Source organism: Salmo salar, chromosome 04 (genome assembly GCF_965601325.2).
Source record: "Salmo salar chromosome 04, fSalSal1, whole genome shotgun sequence".
NCBI lineage: Eukaryota > Metazoa > Chordata > Actinopteri > Salmoniformes > Salmonidae > Salmo > Salmo salar.
The window spans coordinates 24,758,498-24,781,211 of NC_138294.1; the positions used below are offsets into that span (position 1 = coordinate 24,758,498).

The 22,714-nt window shown below is 45.3% G+C and overlaps 3 protein-coding genes across 3 annotated transcripts; all 3 read left to right on the forward strand.

Moving 5' to 3' along the window:
• Positions 1-5,804, forward strand: LOC106602419 (uncharacterized). Its single transcript, XM_082973870.1, has 3 exons — positions 1-113; positions 3,926-4,056; positions 4,274-5,804. The coding sequence occupies exon 3, from the start codon at positions 4,382-4,384 to the stop codon at positions 5,435-5,437; it is 1,056 nt and encodes a 351-aa protein (XP_082829996.1). The 5' UTR covers positions 1-113; positions 3,926-4,056; positions 4,274-4,381; the 3' UTR covers positions 5,438-5,804.
• Positions 5,805-7,129: 1,325 nt separating this feature from the next.
• LOC123742531 (uncharacterized) lies at positions 7,130-7,887 on the forward strand. Its single transcript, XM_045717595.1, has one exon. It carries the CDS (start codon positions 7,228-7,230, stop codon positions 7,885-7,887), a length of 660 nt encoding a protein of 219 aa, XP_045573551.1. The 5' UTR covers positions 7,130-7,227.
• Positions 7,888-10,056: 2,169 nt separating this feature from the next.
• Positions 10,057-22,389, forward strand: LOC106602464 (uncharacterized). Its single transcript, XM_082973867.1, has 7 exons — positions 10,057-10,538; positions 10,897-11,027; positions 11,226-11,387; positions 17,419-17,550; positions 17,922-18,033; positions 18,267-18,394; positions 19,068-22,389. The coding sequence occupies exons 1-7, from the start codon at positions 10,250-10,252 to the stop codon at positions 19,989-19,991; spliced, it is 1,878 nt and encodes a 625-aa protein (XP_082829993.1). The 5' UTR covers positions 10,057-10,249; the 3' UTR covers positions 19,992-22,389.
• The last annotated feature ends 325 nt before the right edge of the window (positions 22,390-22,714 follow it).

The window sequence follows — 22,714 nt, forward strand, 5'->3', positions numbered from 1 at the left end:
ACAAAACCTGTCCCCGGATCAGGAGTCATCGCTGTTCCTTCCCGAGTCGGAACCAGGACCGAACTGCGAGATACAGAGTCTCCACCACCACACAGAGCACAACCAGTGGACAGGTAGACTGAACATACTCAGTCCTGGTGGTCATCAGAGAGACCGAGGCTCCAGCCAGGGATCCAGTCTGCAGCCCAGACCCTTCTCTTTACAGTCTCAGTGCAGAGATGGAGCAGAGCCTGGGGCTGAAAGAGATAGACCCTCCTGTTCATATGATACAAACACCACAGTGTCCATGATAAGCAGAGCATGTCACCCTGGGAACCTTGAGGGCTTTCTAAGCCTTCAAGAGAGAATATATAGATCGATTTGAATGTTTTTGTTAATTAATGGCTGCTTATTCTTTAACACTATTTGATGCTGTTTATCTGACGTATCTATGCGTTTGACCAAAACCGCGCTCTCTTTTAGCCATGGAGTGTGCATGTATTATGGTCGCTGTCCTTTCAGCACCACGAGCCTGTCACCTTTGATGTGTCACTATTGTTGTCGCTGTTGGTGATGGTGTGATAGTGGTGTTAGGCTACAGTAGGTTGTGTAAACAGTGGTTTTTGTTTTGCTGGTCGCATTATTTTCTGATGTGTTACATTTGTGTCTGCTGGTTCTGTGTAAGCGGCAGCCCGAAGAGAGACCAGGAGCTGTTTGATTCATTCATAATGTCACAAATGCATTGCTCTTCCTTCGCTATAACTTGAATCGTCCGACTACAGAAGATACCATGTAGGCTATTGGTAGATTTTTGGTCCCTCTGAAGGCTTAGGTCCTACAGTAACAGTTTGCTAGAAATAGACCCTCCTGTTCCTATGATACGAACAAACAAACACCACAGCATCCATGATAAACAGAGCAGGTCACCCTGGGCTTCAGACTTCACACAGAGTGGTGGGAGACTACCCTGGTGGGAGTCTTTCAGCAAGTCTGTCTTCTCCTTCAGGATCTTGTCTAATGCCTGGTGACTGGGTTCATAGAAGGCCTGGACCTGGGTCTATCCTTCCTCGGTTACCTCATGGTTACCCCACCAATACAGACAAGGTTTGGATGGGTGTTCACCACAAGAGGTACCTAGCCTATAACACAGCACACAATCCCAACCACACCCAAACAATGGCAAGAGGAGGGAGCTAAAAGACTAACCACCTTAGTGTGGTGGCTCCTGTTTCTACCTCTGGTTAGGACGGACGCAGACAAGCTATACACCCGCCCCACATGTGGGAAGCCCTTTTCCAAGGTGAACTGTGACAAAGCACCAGACCGTTCACATCAAGGAGAGGCCCTTCAAGTGTAAGCTGTGTTACAAGAGCTTCTCCTTTTTGAGTTACCTTATCAGACATAGGAGTGTCCACAACAGGGAGAAATTGTGACTTGAGATGTATGCAGGGGAACGATTCTTTAGCTGATTATTTTATTATCATCCTTTGAAGTGTCCTGGGGTAAGAGTTTTTTAAACGTATTACTAAGTCCCTCAGTTGAGCATCTAGGTATGCGGTATGCTCACATTCTCACATGACACAGACTTGTTTTTTGGTTCCTGGGTGTGGAAGACCTCTTAACGGAGGAGTTGCATGGAGTATTGTCACGAGCCGTACCACCCGCTCAGGACCCAGAGCCTGGGAAGGGAGATATGGAGCTTTGAAGGACAGAATAATTGGGGGTATTGTACATTTTTTAAATATTTTTAGTTGTGTGGATTAAGTTTGTCAATACCACGTATGAATTTACTATTTACATTGGGGGTTTTTTAACCCCAGGAGGAAACCTGACACAACTGTGGCAAGTTTTGGAAGCATGGAGAGGCCAGAGATAGATTGGGCTAAGGAACAGAAGGTGGGTATTGGACAAAGGCCATCAGTGTGTGTGCTGCAAGCAGTACAGCGGATGATGGCGCGGCATGAGCGTGGTAAACGGGGAGACGTGGTTATGGACTGCAAGGAATAAGTAGAAGAGCGAAGTGCAGTGGGAAGATGTGTGTTGAGGAAGAATGTCGCCAAGTACAAACCGTATTCTGCTGTCTGATGGCTCAGGAATTTAACCTGACAAGAGTGAAGATGACTTACCTCTGGTGGCAGGTGTGGTGAAGGACCTCCGAGTCCAAGCCTCGCCCCGATGGTCATGCAAAGGATGATTCGGGCCCAGTGGGAGTGACATTTTTGGAGAAAGTGGATCCCTGCCTTTTGGCTGACCCATATGTGGTCTCAGGCTGGGTAAAAATAAGTTGGGAACTGTTAAATTGGTGATGGTAGCTCGAAATGGACTTGTGATGGTTTTCTGTGTTTGTTCTGTCTGTGTTTCTTTGTGTTACGTGCCTAGGGACAAGACATGTGACTTGCCTTTGAAAGGAGTGGTTACTGGGGTGGTGCAACTAAAATTGAAGATTCCCTCTGGCGAGCGTCGTGAAACTGAGGAGAAACTGTCTGTCCTTTTTGAGTTTTGAAGCAGTCTTTTCCTGATAGTCATGTTGGGATATGTCAGTTATCCCGTGAGAGCTTTTGCGCCGAACCCACTAAGGTGTTTCAGATGCCAAGCTTATGGTCATGTTGCAGCAGTATTTAGGGGTGAGATTCCAAAATGTGAAATGTGTGCAGGAGGGCAAGGGACAAAGGAATGTGTAGGTTGAAAAGTGGGGGTGCCCATGTTACTGGGGATCAGAAGTGCCCGGTGCAAGAGACAGGTTGAGGTTGCCAGGGAGAGCAGAGGATGATGGGTCAAGGGCCTTGGCCAATACAGAGTGATACGAATTTGTGCTTCAGTAAGGTTGGCTTCTTAGCATTCATTGCCATGGTTATCAACTGTACCGCAGAAATGGAACATAAACCACAGAAAATATGTTGTGGTGGCAGCAGCTAAGTACTTGGGTTTACCAGGTTTTACTGGAGAAGAGTTACAAGGTCTGTTGAATGAGAGTCCCATTCTCCCAAACCATTAAAGTAGTGGAATTGTGAGGTGATTTTTATTTGTTTAATAAAATAGTGGTATATATGTGTAGGGTTAGTTGGTGTTTTCCCCCCCTCCCCTTTTCCCCATTTTTTATTTTTGTATCACAAAATGTAACGTGATCGATCACACAGTAGGTGGAGGCATGCACAAACACCATGATACCAAAGAAGAAGTAGAAAACGGAAGTGAACAGTAATTTGCCATTTTTACATTAGCGTTGTTTGTTGTTATTTAGACGTTTATTAACATCATGGAACTCAAAATATGACTATTTTAACTGCACAGCATCATATACTTATCGCAGGTGGTCTTTAATTCGCGCTGGAGACAGGACCTGGTTGATAGAGCTACGTAACGCTAGCTAGTTGCTAACAATGGCTAACTGTATGGTTTTTCACACTCAAATAGCCTCCATTATGGAGGTGCTAGCGAATGCAGCCGTGGCAGAGATCTGTAAACTCGTAGACGACGACTATAAAGTGTTTCGTTTGGAAATGTCTCAAAGCCAGAAAGAAAACAGGGGGTTGCGGAGGAAACTACAGCTACTGGACTGGAAGGTGGCACGGGAGCGCGTCCCCGCCAGTCGTCCCAGTAGTGTCAAGGTCGTCGATCGATACAGAGGAATGGCAAGAGATACATTTTGCACAAGGCTGAGTCTGCGCGACCTGTCGCCGTTCATTTAATAGCTCCGTTACCTTCTGCAGATGTGTTAACCAGAATTGGGTCTTGGTCCAGATTATTGATTTACTGAATTTCCTATTATCTACTCAATGAAAATAATGTGATGCATGGAACACAATACATTGATCAATAAATGGTATTTCAAGAATTTGAGAAGTGTTTCCTTGCCAATTGTAGAAGGTGTCAATATTGTAAAATATACATTGAGCATTGGCAGTACCTAATTTAACCACCACTTTTCCCCTAATCACTCTCTTAGGTGAAGGACATTTCACTGTAGGCCACAGGAGCATTGTGAAGCCAGTGGGACACAATGCGTGGAGAGATGACCAACCAATCACTGTTGATGAGGGGAGTGGAACCTCAACCCAGCATGTTATCGTGATAGAGGTCAGTGTCATAGTGTAACATTCAAAATGAAAGTACATCAAATGTGGCTTGTTTATTTCAGAAAGGCTCTCCTTAGCCATTCATTTGCTTACATGGTCATCCTTATTTATCTGCCATATGGGAGCTCGTGTGACTTCCTGATGACATTGTTATTATCTTCCCTGATTGTTATCCAATTAAACTCATGTACCGATAACCTAATCTCTTCTTTTGTCAGTCTGCAGAGGCTGCAGGTCCTGGAGGATCGTCTCTGGTCAAGCAGGAGAGGACTGAAGGAGACGACCCACAACACAGCAGAGACATCCAGACTGGAGCAGCAGCTGGAATGGCACCCCCTGTAGCTATGGACGACCTCGCCACCACGCCCCACCCCAGGACCCGACGCAGCGTTATGGATGTCAGTGGAACACCGAAGGCCGTCCTCAAGTCAGAGACAGACACCGAGACTTTAACTGTATCACGAAGGCTCTTACACACAGGATCTGACCACAGATCAGACCCAGAGAGACTGGGCTGTCCTCCTGCTCCCGGCTCAGAGTATTTTCTTTATGGTAGCCCGAGGACGGTTCATTCCCATCAGGACTCAGTTGACGCGTTAGAGACTGTCAATTATCCGTCTTGTTCTTACGCTACAGAGATGGACCCTGGAAAAATGACCTTGGGTTTAGAGACACAGACTGATCTGTCTAGAGGGGAATGGAACCAGTACAGTAGTAGTCTATACTCTGAAGGGTGCCAAGATAAGAAAGAGGAGGTTATTGCCATAGATGAGATGACTGTGAAAGTTGAGGGCGGTGTTCCTCTGATATGGAATGAGACTCACTTAGGAGAAGGACATTCACAAGGCAGAGATTTCTTAGATTACAGGGAAAGCTTAGAGACAAATCCAGATGTCACGACCCACTCCCCTTTACACACACTCAGGGATCACGAACCAGTGTCCACGTCTATGGGGCCTTCCGATCAGGTATTGAACTCAAAGGTTCAAAAGGCCAAGGCTCAGGGAGGGGGACCAACATCAGGCGGTAGTAAAGTCAAACGGTTCCTCTGCATGTTCTGTAACAAAGGCTTCAGCTGCCTCCAGAAGGTGGAGATCCACCAGAGGGTCCACACAGGGGAGAAACCCTTCAGCTGTACCCAGTGTCACATGCGATTCGCTGAGGCTGGCAACTTGAAGCGGCACCAGAGGGTCCACACAGGGGAGAAACCCTACAGCTGCCCCCAGTGTCACATGTGTTTCGCCCAGTCTGGCAACCTGAAGATGCACCTGAAGGTCCACACGGGAGAGAGGCCGTTCGCCTGTACACAATGCAGGAAGAGGTTCTCAGAAAGGAGCTACCTCAGGATACACCAACAGAAAAATCATTCCACAAAAACATAGAAAGTAAACATTCCACTCGATCGCTTTTGACGTTTAGACAAACCCTGCATTTAAAGAGAAAGATTCATTTTCGTTGGTTGTTAGTAGAAAAGATCCACAGATGCATTTGGAAAAACGAGTAACATATTTTAGTGTTGAATATTCCTGGGTAAAATTTAGCATCCAGACATTGTGTGATTTATAAGGTCTAAAAAGTCTTACATGTTTACAGGTCTAAAAAGTCTTAAATGGTATTTCATTACTTTCATTCCACTACTGAATTTTTGCCAAGACACTTTTAATGAGAAAATGTATGCAGTTTGTGTGGTTTTCATATGGTGTATTTAAAACTTGTTCATGTTTAATAAACACAAAATTGAACTTTTCATTTTAAGACTTTCATTGACTCTCTTTAATATATATCAACTCTCTTTAATATACATCACATTTGATCTCACGCTTTATAACCAATATACACTTAAATATAATTACACATACACTAACAAACACCTACTGTACACGTCAAAATAGTTTAGTCAGGTTTGTCTGATGATGACTTGACTTACCGTAGCTGACACATCTTTACCCACAACATATTTATGTCCACCATGATGTGCTTAACAACAATGAAGTAATTTTGTAACTACAGTATAGGACTCAAACGTAGTGGGGACAGGTTAACACTACGTTGAAAGTGTGTTTATTATCTGTGTGTACGTACCTGCGGGAGTGTATGTCTGTGTAATCTGCATCACCTCTCTCTTCCAGGAGGAGGATGGTCCAGAGGTGCTGCTGGTGAAGGAGGAGGGGTGTGAGGAGGATCTGAGGAACACTGAGGGGACCATGGTCATGGAGGACAACCAGACTACACCTCCTCCTGAATCCACAGAGGAACCAGCTGAGCAGCACAGGACCACCTACAGTCTCACTGAGGTGAGCCCACTGAACTACTGTCTGTATGGTATTAGGTCAGGGCCTGTATACACAAAGCCTCTCAGAGTAGGAGTGCTGATCTAGGATCGGTTTTCCCTTTCAGATAACAATACATAAGACCATGTAGACAGGTGGGGACTTGAGACTCTTTGTGGATATGGGCCCAGATATGGATTAATTTTGTCTTAAGTTTGGGACAATTCCTTTCAATTATCAAACAATTAAATAGTGCATAGTACTCATAGCAATCCCTCAGAAGATGCTCCATAGCAGGGTGCTCATATCATATTTCTTGATCCAACATCCTCTCACTCTGTATCTCTTACAGTCAGTAGACATGGAGGATGGGAAGCCTGATCTGCTGCTGGTCAAAGAGGAGACAATAGAAGATGGACCAGAGAGCATTGATCTGCTGAGTGGACTAAAGATGGGGGAGCAAAGTAAGGGAGAAATCCATATAGCCTACAGCAACTTATGTTTACTTACAAAAACACAATGTTTGAACTTGAGTAGTTAATTTACAAAAAAAACATATGTAGAGTTTTCTCTGCCATGCTTTTAAAGTCTAAAGTCTTCCTGCAGGTGGATGGCTGGAGGCTAACAGAGGAGACTGGGTGGCCATCTTGGATTCCCAAACCCAGACCGGTGCAGCCAAGGGCAACATCACTGAGCAGGCCAGGACCAGAGACAAAATAGTGGAGGTCAGTGGATGGGACAGCGTCCTCACCTCTGGGCTGTGGAAGAACACTGTTAACCACAACCAGAAATAGACAGTGGAACACAAAACAACATACGAACTTAGTCTCCATGACAAGAGAAAGGTTGAGACCAGTGCGAGGCGTAGATTTGGTCTGCGGGGACAGGGAGGCCAGGTTCGTATGCAGCAGGAACGAACAGAGACAGACTCGGCTAGCGATGCTCCATCCTGCTCCTATAGTTGTGATTCAGAGAGACTGATGGCGCCTCAGGTTAACCCCCTAACAGGTGCTGCCTTCAGCCTGCCTTCTATAGGATCTATCAACTGGAACATGGACCCTGCCACAACACAGACACTCCCTGGCCTTCATCCTCCTCACAGTCTCCTGTTAAACCAGACCTCAGACAATGCCAGTGCCTTAACAGTAAATGTCTACACCAGCCCATTGACAAATGACAGTAGTAGTAACGCTATCAGTAGATCTGGTGGCAAAGAGAAGCGCTTCCCGTGTTCATTCTGTGGGAAAGCCTTCAGTTTCCCCAAACAGGTGGAAATCCACCAGAGGATGCACATGGAGGAGAAACCGTTCGGCTGCCACCTGTGCCGGGCCAGTTTCTCACACTCATCCAAGCTGAAGAGGCACCAGAGGGTCCACACAGGGGAGAAACCCTACAGCTGCCCCCAGTGTGAGAAGAGGTTCTCCCACAAGCACCAGCTGAAGATGCACCTGAAGATGCACACGGGAGAGAGGCCATTCGCCTGTACACAATGTGGGAAAAGGTTCTCAGAAAGGAGCTATCTCAGGATACACCAGCAGAAAATGCACATGGCCCATGTATAGTGAAATGTAACAGTGCTAGTTAGTTTGTTTGTAGTTAATTCTGTTGGTTTTGGATGTAGAAGGGAACTGGATGAGATGAACTGAAGAAAGAATGAGTATGATGAGACAGAGTAGATGATATGGTGATGGTTGGTGTGATGGTGTCTGTAAAAATGCTTCACTGATGAAGAGTGACAACTATGTCCCTATAGGTTGATGCTGGTGTTTTATAGTAAGATAAGATAGTGCCTTAATTCATGTTTACTTGACATAAAATAGTGAAGCCTTTTTAACGTAATGAACCTTTTCCAAAGTATTAGCCCCGGATCAGAACCATGGATCAGTAGCCATCACTTTTCCTTCCCGAGTCGGAACCAGGACCCAACCGCGTGGGACAGAGACTCCACCAGAACCTGTGGACTGAACAACCTCAATCCTGGTGGTCAGACAGAGCCTCCAGTCAGAGATCCAGTCGCCAGCCCAGACCCTAATCTTCACAGTCTCAATGCAGGGATGAACAGGTCCTGGGGCAGATGGAGAGTAGGTCACCCTGGTCTTCAGCCTTCACAGAGCGAGGTGGGAGACCCCCCTGGTGGGAGTCTAACAGGAAGTCTGTCTTCTCCCTCAGGATATCATTTAATGCCTGGTGACTGGATTCATAGAAAGCCTGGTCCTGGGTCTAGCCTTACTCAGTTACCTCAGGGTTACGCCACCGATACAGATAGGCCAGGATGGGCGTTCACCACGAGAGGTACCTAGCCTATAAAACAGCACACAATCCCAACAACACCCAAACAATGGCTTGAGGAGGGAGCTCAAAGACTAACCACCTGAGGGTGGTGGCACGTGCTTCTACCTCCTCTGGTGTCATTGGGTCACAACGTGGGAGGGCGAGCATTAGGACGGATGGCGACAAGTCGTACGCTTGCCCTACATGTGGGAACCGATTCGCTAGCGCAAACTATTTGACGGAGCACCAGACCACTCATACCAAGGAGAGGGTATTTAAGTGCAAACTATGTTACAAGAGCTTTTTCTTCCTGAGTAGCCTTATCATACATAGGATTGTCCACAACGGGGAAATAGACAAGTTGTCTGTTTCTCTCTTTTATTAAAAGGTTTTTATTCAGGTCACTTCTCCGCCAATCAGGTTCGGTGGCGCTTCCGAGAGCGTTCTGACAGGTTGGTGCAGGCACCCATCTAGGCTTCAAGAAAGGCTGCTGTTGGGGCAACTGGGCTTCCACAGGGGGGCTAGGAGTTTCCTGGAGCTGCTCGCCTAGCTTTCAGCCACGAGCTGCTCCTCCCAGCCGGCATGAAGAAGGTGGAGGTCAGCTGTTTGGGAGCCAACGCACCACAGGAAAGAGGCAGCTGCTTCTTTTCCTACCCTAACTTCACGAGACGCCCCGTTGTCTTACTCATGGTGTCTCCGAAGAGGCATTTTTCAGAGATGGCTGCATTGAGCAAAGGGCTCTTTTCTGTCTCCTGGATGGAAGTCATGGAGAGCCAGAGGTGGGTCTGCGTCATGACCAATGCAGCCATCACTTGGCCAGCGCAGACTGCCAACACTTGAGTGATGTGGAGAGCAGAGCTGGTGAAACGTGCCACCTCTCTATTGCGGATCATCATTCTCCCAAGTCATCCTATAATAATATGACCACATATGCTCCAAGCTGGCCCAGTTATTCAAGCTTAATGGGCGCTCTGCCTTCTTTCTGATCTGAGCTGCTAATCGTTGTGCACCTAGAACCCATAACGCTTCAATAGCCCAAGGGTGAGGGATTCGACTGGGAGCCACCCAGTGAATAGGCCTGAAGAGAGAGATCCAGAGAGGAGTTTTACTAAGGTTGGATTTATTGCGTTTATAGCCATGGTGATCAACTGCACTGATGGAGCAGAAATAACACAAGATTGATGTGGTAGTTTCAGCAGCAGAGAAATATTAGGGTGTGAGAGATTTTAGTGCAGAAGATCTACAGGGAGTTTTGAGAGAATGGGATCCATCCTCCCAGGACTGATGTAGGATCTCTTGGGGCCAAAGTAGTGGGATGGGTGGTGGTTTTCGGGGATAGTGTACAGGGTTGGTCCATTACTATTTTACTTTTTTGTGACCAAAATGCGCAATCCGCATTCCGACCTGTGAAAGGCAGCAATGGGCAACACATCGTCTTGTCTGCCGGAAATTCACACAAAGAAGTAGTAAACGGAAGTGAATCGTGCCCAGGAACATTTTCAACGTTAGCGTTTTGTTGTTATTTAGACGTTTATTAACACCCTGGAACAAAAAATATCACATACGTACCCCAGGTAGTGTTTAATTCGCGTTGAAGACAGGACTTGGTTGATAGATGTTATCTAGGTAATGCTAGCTATCTAGCCGCTAACAATGGCTAACTGTAACGTAATGGTTTTTCACACTCAAATAGCCTCCGTTATGGAGGTGCTTGCGAATGCAGCCGTGGCAGAGATCTGTAAACTCGTAGACGACGACCATGCAGTGTTTCGTTTGGAAATAACTCAAAGCCAGAAAGAAAACAGGGCATTGCGGAGGAAACTACAGCTACTGGAACTTAAGGTGGCACGGGAGCGCGCAGAGAGGACAATACGAGAGCGCGTCCTCGCCAGTCGTCCCAGTAGTGTCAAGATCCTCGACCGATACAGAGGAATGGCAAGAGGTACATTTTGCAGAAGGCCCGTTCCCTTCTGCGCATGTCTTAAGCACACACTGCATGGTTAACCAGAGTTGGGTCTTGATCAGTTTTTGGATTGTATTCAATAATTCCACTGATTACTTCGCAATCTTGCACAAAGACACAATATCATATTCTCGACTTCCTGTATTTCCGATCACTTACTCATTGAAAACAATATGATGAATGGAACATAATCAATCGATCTATGAATTGTTTTGTGACGTGTTACCTTATATCGTTGCCAATTTTACACCATGTCAAATACTTTACAATATAGTGTTGAGCATTGACAACACAGTACCTAACTTAAGCACCTATTTACCCACAACCACTCTCTCAGGTGAAGGACATCTCACTGGAGGCCACAGGAGCTTTGTGAAGCCAGCGAGAGACAATACATGGAGAGATGACCAACCAATCACTGTTGATGAGGGGAGTGGAACCTCAACCCAGCACGTAATCGTGATAGAGGTTAGCATCATAGTGTAACATATAAATTACAGTACATCTAATGTGGCCCGTTTATTTCAGGAAGGCTCCCCTCAGCTATTTACTTGCTTACTTGTACATCTTCATCTATCTGCCATAGTGGAACTTGTTAGACTTCCCAGCAACATTGTTATCCAATTCAACTCATGTACTGACAATAACCTCCTCTCTTCTTGTCAGTCTACAGATGCAGAGGCTGCAGGTCCTGGGGTGAAGCAGGAGAGGTCTGAAGGAGAGGACCCACGGCACAGCAGAGACATCCAGACTGGAGTGCACCCTGTAGCCACAGAAGACCCCACCACCACCCCAGCGCAGCCCAGGACCAGACACAGCATCACGGAGGTCAGTGGAACGCCGAACGCCGTCCTCAAGACAGAGACTATAACGGGGCTGAGGCAACTGGGCTGTCCTCCTGCTCCCCGCTCAGAGTATTTACTTTATAGTAACCCGAGCCCGAGGACGGTTCTGTCCCATCGGGATTTAGGTGACTCGTTACTGACTGGCAATGATCCGTCCTGTGCATACGCTACTTTGACAGAGATGATTCCTGGTGTCATGCCTTTGGGCTTAGATACACAGACTAATCCAATGAGAGGAGACTGGAACCAGTACAGTAGTAGTGTATATTCTGAAGGGTGCCTAGATAAGAAAGGGGAGGGTCTGGTCGTAGATGAGGTGAAAGTGGAGGGTGACGTTCCTCTGACATGGAATGCAGAGTCTAACTTAGGAGAAGGACACTCGCAGGTCAACACCAGTGACTTCTGGGATTACAGGGAAAGCTTAGAGACAAATACAAACTTCGCAACCCACTCCCCTTTACACACGCTTAGGGATCGCGACTCAGTGTCCACGACTATGGCACCTTCCGATTCACACGTCCGTGTCCTTTTTGATCAGGTATTGAACTCAAACGACAGGGTTAGATCCCAGTCTCAGGGAGGGGGAGCCACATCAGGCAATAGTAAAGAGAAACGGTTCCTCTGCATGTTCTGTAACAAAGGCTTCAGCAGCCCCCAGAAGGTTGAGATTCACCAGAGGGTCCACACAGGGGAGAAACCCTACAGCTGTACCCAGTGTCAAATGCGCTTCGCCCAGGCTTGCAACCTGAAGAGACACCAGAGGGTCCACAAAAAGAGAGAAATTCTACAACTGCCCCCAGTGTGAGAAGAGGTTCTCCCACCAGCACCAGCTGAATATGCACCTGAATGTCCACATGGGAGAGAGGTTGTAACGCCTGTACGTAGGGCTGTTACTGTGTTCTTATTAACACCACACCGGCGGATTGCAGTCAAATTCCACATGACCGTTGAGTCACGGTATCTAGGCTACTCCAAAACTGGAGTACTCAGCGCTCTAGTGTCCCTCTAATCACTTTGACATAAAAGCCATCAAAAATCGCATTAAAGACTTTATGATTTCATTTGAATAATCTGCAGAGTTCACAATAGCAGAAAAAAAGTGTTGCATTCTGAAAACGCAGGTGTATTGACCATGACATTCAATTTCAAGTTCCACATTTTTATATTTAAATCGACTCGCTGCTTTTATCTGAAATTTTTCATCCATTTTATTATGCTAATTACATTTCCGTGGGGGCGCGGATATTGACTCTAGGGGTTAACTGGTTAGGACAACTCATGAGGTCTCCTAAGTATCTGTTGAGTATGTGGGACTTTTATTACTAGAGGCTTCATGCATAGCTTTTATTTTTACCCATAAGAGTAGGAGTATATTTTTTTGATACCTAAAGGGGCGTCAAAATTCAGAATCAAATAGCTAAATTATCCATAGTATGACCATCTTAAAACAATTCCATATTTCAGCTTTGAACCCTCCCCCAACAACGGTATAGACTTACAGGGGTTAACTGTTACATTAACCAATACACTGCTAACTAGCAGCATATTTTATTAGCATTCTAGCTACTGCATTTGGAGTTTCCTTTTCCTCAGATGGTAAATTAGCCCAAATCCCTATTTCATATATTTGATCAATAAGATGTCCCTACTGTTGGTGTGTCCAATTGTGAGTGCATCTGTCATTTCAACGGAACATTGTGGTTACACTAAGGAAGAATTAAATCAAATAAATTTGATTCAGAATGAATCAATGCTTGTCAAGAGCTGGTCATTTATCAAACACACCTGTTATTGCGTTCGTATTTCATCAACACTGCCCAGTACAGGCATATTAATCAAGTCTATGCTATTGTTCAGATAATATAATAATTGTATGTGATTTATAATGACATAAGATAAAGAGAACTACGTTTTAACATAGCATCCTCTTGAACTGACCTGTATTTTCCTGCATTCTAGACAAGAAGACTGAGTGGACCCATGTATTAAATGTCAGTTTGTTTAGTTAGAACGCAGGTGAAATCTATTTAAATGCCTATTTTTGCATCCAGACATAAAACGACTGTTACATATTGTGTTTGTACTGTGTAGACTATACGATGTTCATTATTTCATTACTTCCATTCAACTACTTAATTTTGTTCCCCAAGACACTTTTTCTGAGAATAGCATTGAATAAAAATATAAATGCAACATGCAACAATTTCCAAAATGTTACCGAGTTACAGTTAATATTGTCAATTTAAATAAATAAATGAGGCGATAAAATATGCATTTCACATGACTGGGAATACAGATGGATATGCATCAGATATCTTTTAAAAAAAAAGGTTAGCTGCGTGGATCAGAACCAGTCAGTATCTGGTGTGACCACCATTTGCCTCGTGGAGCGCGATACATCTCCTTCGCAGAGTTGATCAGGCTGTTGATTGTGGCCTGTGGACCCACTGCTCTTCAATGGCTGTGCAAAGTTGCTGGGTATTGGCGGGAATTGGAATACGCTGTCGATCCAGAGCATCCCAAACATACATGCCCAATGGGTAACACATCTGGTGAGTATGCCGGCCATGGAAGAACTGGGCTATTTTCAGCTTCCAGGAATTGTGTACAGATCCTTGCGACATGAAACATGAGGTGATGGCGGTGGATGAATTGGATGACAATGGGCCTCAGGATCTAGTCATGGTACCTTTGTGCATTCAAATTGCCATTGATAAAATGCAATTGTGTTTGTTGTCCGTAGCTTATGCCTGCCCATACCATAACCAGCACTCTGTTCATAACGATTGACATCAGCAAACCGCTCACCCACACGACGCCATACACGCTATCTGCCCGTTACAGTTGAAACCGGGATTCATCCGTGAAGAGCACACCTCCAGCGTGCCAGTGGCCATCGAAGGTGAGCATTTGCCCACTGAAGTCGGTGACGACGTCGAACTGCAGTCAAGTCAAGACCCTGGTGAGGACGACGAGCACACAGATGAGCTTCACTGAGACAGTTTGTGCAGAAATTCTTCGGTTGTGCAAACCCAAAGTTTCATTAGCTGTCCGGGTGGCTGGACGATGCCGCAGGTGAATAAGCCAGATTTGGAGGTCCTGGGCACGTGGTCTGCAGTTGTGAGGCCAGTTGGACATACTGCCAAATTCTCTAAAGCAATGTTGGCTGCGGCTTATGGTAGAGAAATGAACATTCAATTCTCTGGCAACAGCTCTGGTGGACATTCCTGCAGTCAGCATGCCAATTGCATGCTCCCACAAAACGTGCAGCCTCTACGGCATTGTGTTGAGTGACAACTGCACATTTTAGTGTCCTTTTGTCACCAGCACAAGGTGCACCTATGTAATGATCATGCTGTTTAATCAGCTTCTTGAAATGCCACACCTGTCAGGTGGATGGATTATCTCGGCAAAGGAGAAATGCTCACTAACAGGGATGTAAACAAATTTGTGCTCAAAATTTGAGGAATATAAGCTTTTTGCATATGAAACATTTCTGTGATCCTTAATTTCAGCTCATGACAGAGGACCAACACTTTATATAATGCTTTTATTTTTTTGTACAGTGTAGTTCATCATGCAGATTTTTAGTTGAGACTCTGCATGACCAAAGGTATTTGGACACCTGCTCGTCGAACATCTCATTCCACAATCATGGGCATTAATATGGAGTTGGTCTCCACTTTGCAGCTATAACAGCTTCCACTATTCTGGGAAGGCTTTCCACTAGATGTTGGAACATTGCTGCGGGGACTTGCTTCCATTCAGCCACAAGCATTAGTGAGGTCGGGCACCGATGTTGGGCGAATAGGCCTGGCTTGCAGTTGGCATTCCAATTCATCCCACAGGTGTTCAATGGGGTTGAGGTCAGGGCTCTGAGCATGCCAGTCAAGTTCTTCCACACCGATCTCAACAAACCATTTCTGTATGGGCCTCGCTTTGTGCACTGGAGTGTTGTCATGCTGAAAAAGGAAAGGGACCAATCCAAACAGTTGCCACAAAGGTGGAAGCACAGAATCGTCTAGAATGTAATTGAATGCTGTAGTGTTAATATTTCCCTTCACTGGAACTAAGGGGCCTAGCCCAAACTATTATTCCTCCTCCACCAAACTTTACAGTTGGCACTATACACTGGGGCAGGTAGCATTCTCCTGGCATCCGCCAAACCCAGATTCGTCTGTCGGACTGCCAGATGGTGAAGCGTGATTCATCACTCCAGAGAACGTGTTTCTGCTGCTCCAGAATCCAATGGCGGCGAGCTTTACACCACTCCAGCCGACACTTGGCATTGCCCATGGTGATCTTAGGCTTGTGTGCGTCTGCTGGGCCATGGAAACCAACCATTGAAGTTCCCCAAGAACACAGTGGCCTCCATCATTCTTTCATGGAAAAATGTTGGAACCACCGAGACTCTTCCTAGAGCTGTCCGCCCGGCCAAACTGAGTAATCAGGGAAGAAGGGCCTTTGTCAGGGAGGTGACCAAGAACCCGATGTTCACTCTAACAGAGCTCCAGAGTTCCTCTGTGGAGATTCTTTCAGAAGGACAACCATCTCTGCAGCACTCCACCAATCAGACCTTTATGGTAGAGTGGCCAGACGGAAGCCGCTCCTCAGTAAAACAGGCACATGACAGCCCGCTTGGAGTTTGCCAAAAGGCACCTAAGGACTCTCAGACCATGAGAAACAAGATTCTCTTGTCTGATGAAACCAAGATTGAACTCTTTGGCCTGAATGCCAAGCATCACGTCTAGAGGAAATCTGGCACCATCCGAACGGTGAAGCATGGTGGTAACAGCATCATGCTGTGGGGATGTTTTTCAGCGGCAGGGACTGGGAGACTAGTCAGGATCGAGGGAAAGATGAACGGAGCAAAGTACAGAGAGATCCTTGATGAAAATCTGCTCCAGAGCGCTCAGGACCTCAGACTGGGGCGAAGGTTCACTTTCCAACAGGACAACAACCCTAAGCACACAGCCAAGATAACGCAGGAGTGGCTTCGGGACAAGTCTCTGAATGTCCTTGAGTGGCCCAGCCAGAGCCCGGACTTGATCCCGATCAAACATCTCTGGAGAGACCTAAAAATAGCTGTGCAGCGCCACTCCCCATCCAACCTGACAGAGCTTGAGAGGATCTGCAAAAAAGAATGGGAGAAACTCCCCATATACAGGTGTGCCAAGCTTGTAAAGTCATACCCAAGAAGACTCAAGGCTGTAATCGCTGCTAAAGGTGCTTCAACTAAGTACTGACTAAAGAGTCTGAATACTTATGTAAATGTGATATTTCCGTTTAAAAAAAAATCATTGTACTGTGTGTATGTAAATATAAACTCAATAAAAAAATAAATGTCCCTTTTTCAGGACCCTGTCTATTAAAAATCCAAATAACTTCACAGATCTTCATTGTAAAGGGTTTAAACACAGTTTCCCATGCTTGTTCAATGAACCATAAACAATTAATGAACATCTGGGACCTGTTGGATCGGAGGGTGAGGGCTAAGGCCATTCCCCCCAGAAATGTCCGGAAACTTGCAAGTGCCTTGGTGGAAGAGTGGGGCAACATCTCACAGCAAGAACTGGCAAATCTGGTGCAGTCCATGAGGAGGAGATGCACTGCAGTACTTAATGCAGCTGGTGGCCACACCAGATACTGACTATTACTTTTGATTTTGACCCCCCCCCCCCCCTTGTTCAGAGACACATTATTCTATTTATGTTAGTCACATGTCTGTGGAACTTGTTCAGTTTGTCTCAACTGTTGAATCTTGTTATGTTCATACAAATATTTACACACTGTGTTAAATAAACACAGTTGACAGTGAGAGGATGTTTCTTTTTTTTCTGAGTTTATATAATTTTTCTTTTTTTACTGACAAATAAAATCAATCAATCATGTCCACCATGATGGCTTTAACAACGATTAAGTAACTACAGTATAGGAATCAAATGTAGTGGGGATCGGTAAACTCTGAGGGAGTGTATGTCTGTGTGATCTGTATCACCTGTCTCTTCCAAGAGGAGGAGGGTCCAGAGTTGCTGCTGGTGAAGGAGGAGGGGTGTGAGGAGGGTCTGGGTAACCAGTCTACACCTCCCCCTGAACCCATGGAGGAACCAGCTGAGCAGCACAGGACCACACACAGTCTCACTGAGGTAAGCCCAATGTAAACTACTGTGGTATCCACAAAGCCTCTGAGTAGGAGTGCTGATCTTGGTTTAGTTTTGCATTTTAGATCATAATGAATAAGACAATATAGACAGGTGAGGACCTGATCCTCGATCAGCACTTTTACTCTGAGACTCTTCGTGGATACGGGCCCAGGTCTTAATACATTTTGTCTTAAGTGTGGGACCATGCTTTTAAATGATCAAACCATTAGAGTGTCAAGTGTCAATCAGATCAACTAACATGTTTGCATAGTACTCATAGCAATCCCTCATTACCTAATCAGAAGATGCTCCATAGCAGGGTGCTCATATCATATTTCTTGATCCAACATCCTCTCACTCTGTATCTCTTACAGTCAGTAGACATGGAGGATGGGAACCCTGATCTGCTGCTGGTCAAAGAGGAGACAATAGAAGACGGACCAGAGAGCATTGATCTGCTGAGTGGACTAAAGATGGGGGAGCAAGGTAAGGGAGAAATACATATAGCCTACATACAGTAATAGATCTTCAATGGGAATAGTGATACTTCTGGATGTTGTTTTTTCTTCATTCATAAAATGAAATTAATAGAACTTATGTTTACATACATTATAAAGTGTGTTTTTGTATGAACATCACCAGGTAATTTACTGAAAACTCCATATGTAGAGTTTTCTCTACCATGTTTGTAAAGTCCATTTTGTAACCTCTTCCTGCAGGTGGTTGGCTAGAGGCTAATAGAGGAGACTGGGCGACCATCTTGGATTCCCAGACCCAGACGGATGCAGCCAAGGGCCCAGGGGACAACATCACTGAGCAGGCCACAACCAGAGGTGACTTGGTGGAGGTCAGTGGATGGGAAAGTGTCCTCAACGCTGGGCTGGGGGGGGGGGCTCCAGAGTGGCGCAGGCTGTATTGCAGCCGGGCCGAGACCGGGAGACCCATTTGGCCCAGCGTAGTCCCGGTTAGGGGAGGGTGTGGTCGGCCGTATTGTCCTTGTCCCATTGCTCTCTAGCGACTCCTGTGGCGGGCCGGGCGCATGGACGCTGACACGGTCGCCAGGTGTACGGTGTTTCCTCCGACACATTGGTGTGGTTGGTTTCCGGGTTAAGCAGCATTGTGTCGAGAAGCAGTGCGGCTTGGTTGGGTTGTCTTTCAGAGGACGCACGGCTCTCGACCTTCGCCTCTCCCGAGTCCGTACGGGACTTGCAGCGATGAGACAAGACTGTTGAATACCACGGAATTGGGGAGATAAAGGGGTAAAACAAACCAAAAAAATTTAAAAATAAATAAAATGGGGATCCTAACAAAATACCAAATCAACACATCTAGATTTTTTTTATAAGAAACTCCGATGGTGCCATATTGTTAGGTACTTGAATCACAGTGTTAGGGATGGGCTTGACTGTGGTAAAAAAAAATTAATATCATGTCATGTTACTGTGTGTACAGCAAAGAGTTTGTTTTATATAAATATATATAAACTTTTAAATGCTCTTCTGTTCAATTTGTGTTTACAGTCTGCAGTCCATGATGACCTGCTGATATCCGGTGTTGCTGGTAGGAGAGACTGGATCTTTGAGGTGACTGGTCACAAACCCTTGCCCCGGATCAGGACACTGGATCAAGAGCCATCACGGTTCCTTCTTGAGTCGGAACCAGGACCCAACCCCGAGGGACAGAGACTCCACCACAACCACACAGAAGACAACCAGTGGACAGGTGGACTGAACAACCTCAGTCCTGGTGGTCATCAGAGAGACAGAGGCTCCAGTCAGGTATCCATTCTGCAGCCCAGACCCTTCTCTTCACAGTCTCAGTGCAGGGATGTAGCAGGGCCTGGGGCTGATAGACCCTCCTGTTCCTATGATACAAACACTACAGTATCCATGATGAACAGAGCAGGTTACCCTGGGCTTCAGCCTTCACAGAGAGCGGTGGGAGACGCCCCTGGTGGTAGTCTATCAGCAAGTCTGTCTTCTCCTTCAGGGTCTCGTCTAAAGCCTGGTGACTGGGTTCATAGACAGCCTGGACCTGGGTCTAGCTTTCCTGGTCATGGTTACCCCACGAATACAGACAGGGTCAGGATGGGCGTTCATCACAAGAGGTACCTAACCTATAACAATCCCAACAACACCCAAACAATGGCTAGAGATCAAGGAGGGATCTCAAAGACTAACCACCTGAGGGTGGTGGCTCCTGCTTCTACCTCCTCTGGTGTCATTGGGTCACAACGTGTGAGGCCGAGCGTTAGGACGGACGCTGACAAGCCCTACTCCTGCCCCACGTGTGGGAAGTGCTTCGCTAGGGCAAACTATTTGAAGGAGCACCAGACCGTTCACACCAAGGAGAGGCCCTTCAAGTGCAAACTATGTTACAAGAGCTTCTCTTTCCTGACTAACCTTACCAGACATAAGAGTGTCCACAACGGGAAGAATTCGTAGCAGTGTGGCTTGAGATGTACACAGGGGATATCTGGGAACCATTCTTTAGCTGACATATTATAGTTATCATGTGAAGTGTCTTGGGATAAGAGGGTAATTAACCACATACAGTGAGGGAAAAAAGTATTTGATCCCCTGCTGATTTTGTACGTTAACCCACTGACAAAGAAATGATCAGTTTATAATTTTAATGGTAGGTTTATTTGAACAGTGAGAGACAGAATAACAACAACAAAATCCAGAAAAACGCATGTAAAAAATGTAAAAACGTATTTGCATTTTAATGAGGGAAATAAGTATTTGACCCCCTCTCAATCATAAAGAGTTCTGGCTCCCAGGTGTCTTTTATACAGGTAATGAGCTGAGATTAGGAACACACTCTTAAAGGGAGTGCTCCTAATCTCAGCTTGTTACCTGTAAAAAAAGACACCTGTCCACAGAAGCAATCAATCAATCAGATTCCAAACTCTCCACCATGGCCAAGACCAAAGAGTTCTCCAAGGATGACAGGGACAAGATTGTAGACCTACACAAGGCTGGAATGGGCTACAAGGCCATCGCCAAGCAGCTTGGTGAGAAGGTGACAACAGTTGGTGCGATTATTCGCAAATGGAAGAAACACAAAAGAACTGTCAATCTCCCTCGGCCTGGGGCTCCATGCAAGATCTCACCTCGTGGAGTTGCAATGATCATGAGAACGGTGAGGAATCAGCCCAGAACTACACGGGAGGATCTTGTCAATGATCAAGGCAGCTGGGACCATAGTCACCAAGAAAACAATTGGTAACACACTACGCCGTGAAGGACTGAAATCCTGCAGCGCCCCCTGCTCAAGAAAGCACATATACATGACCGTCTGAAGTTTGCCAATGAACATCTGAATGATTCAGAGGACAACTGGGTGAAAGTGTTGTGGTCAGATGAGACCAAAATGGAGCTCTTTGGCATCAACTCAACTCGCCATGTTTGGAGGAGGAGGAATGCTGCCTATGACCCCAAGAACACCATCCCCACCGTCAAACATGGAGGTGGAAACATTATGCTTTGGGGGTGTTTTTCTGCTAAGGGGACAGGACAACTTCACTGCATCAAAGGGACGATGGACGGGGCCATGCACCGTCAAATCTTGGGTGAGAACCTCCTTCCCTCAGCCAGGGCATTAAAAATGGGTCGTGGATGGGTATTCCAGCATGACAATGACCCAAAACAGACGGCCAAGGCAACAAAGGAGTGGCTCAAGAAGAAACACATTAAGGTCCTGGAGTGGCCTAGCCAGTCTCCAGACCTTAATCCCATAGAAAATCTGTGGAGGGAGCTGAAGGTTCGAGTTGGCAAACGTCAGCCTCGAAACCTTAATGACTTGGAGAAGATCTGCAAAGAGGAGTGGGACAAAATCCCTCCTGAGACGTGTGAAAACCTGGTGGCCAACTACAAGAAAAGTCTGACCTCTGTGATTGCCAACAAGGGTTTTTCCACCAAGTACTAAGTCATGTTTTGCAGAGGGGTCAAATACTTATTTCCTTCATTAAAATGCAAATCATTTCATAACATTTTTGACATGCGTTTTTCTGGATTTTTTTGTTGTTGTTATTCTGTCTCTCACTGTTCAAATAAACCTACCATTAAAATTATAGACTGATCATTTCTTTGTCAGTGGGCAAATGTACAAAATCAGCAGGGGATCAAATACTTTTTTCCCTCACTGTACCTCTCATTAACCCTTTGTTAACTTGTCATATGAAATGTGCTTGTGTAAATACCTGTTTTCAGAGAGACAGTAAACCTAGGCTAAAACAAGGACAGTTTAATATTTACCTTACTGAGGTGATGTAGATGGAATAAAGTCATTCTATTATTTTCTACTCTATTCTTACTATCACACTGTTCTTTCTAAACAAGTCTGTTCTCAGTTTGAAAGATACTGATCATAGGAGATTTGATGTGGAAAAAGTACCCAACAATCCTACTTGAGTAAAGGTAAAGATAACTTAATAGAAAATGACTCAAGTAAAAGTCACCCAGTAAAATTCTACTTAAGTAAAAGTATACAAGTATTTGGTTTAAAATATATTAAGTATCAAAAGTACAAGTATAAATCATTTCAAATTCCTTATATTAAGCAAACCAGATGGCACCATTTTCTTGTTTTATTTATTTAAGGAAAGCCTGCGGGCACAGTGTGTTTAGTGAGTCCGCCAGATTAGAGGCAGTAGGGATGACCAGGCATGTTCTCTTGATAAGTGCATAAATTTGACTATTTTCCTGTCATGCTAAGCATTCAAAATGTAACGAGTACTTTTGGATGTCAAGGACAATGTATGGAGTAAAAAGTACAATATTTTCTTAAGGAATGTGGTGAAGTTAAATATAAATAATAAAGTACAGATACCCGAAAAAACTACTTGAGGAGTACTTTAAAGTATTTTTCCTTAAGTACTTTACACCACTTTGTGTAATCTAATAAGCAGTACCGTATTTCAAAGAACAACGCGCATCCCTATTTAATTTAACAATACCCTTTGAGCTATGATGGCAACCAAGATCCCTTCTCTTTCATGTTAAGGTTTTAAAAAGTGTCTGTCCTATATCTAGGAGAGATAATTTTTTTGTACACATATTTAACCCTTTTTTGCAGGCACAAAACTACTTCCATAAATGTTTTTATCCGGTACCGGGTTACCTTCAGACAAGTCCGGTGACACTTGTGGGGGTCGTAGAACAAA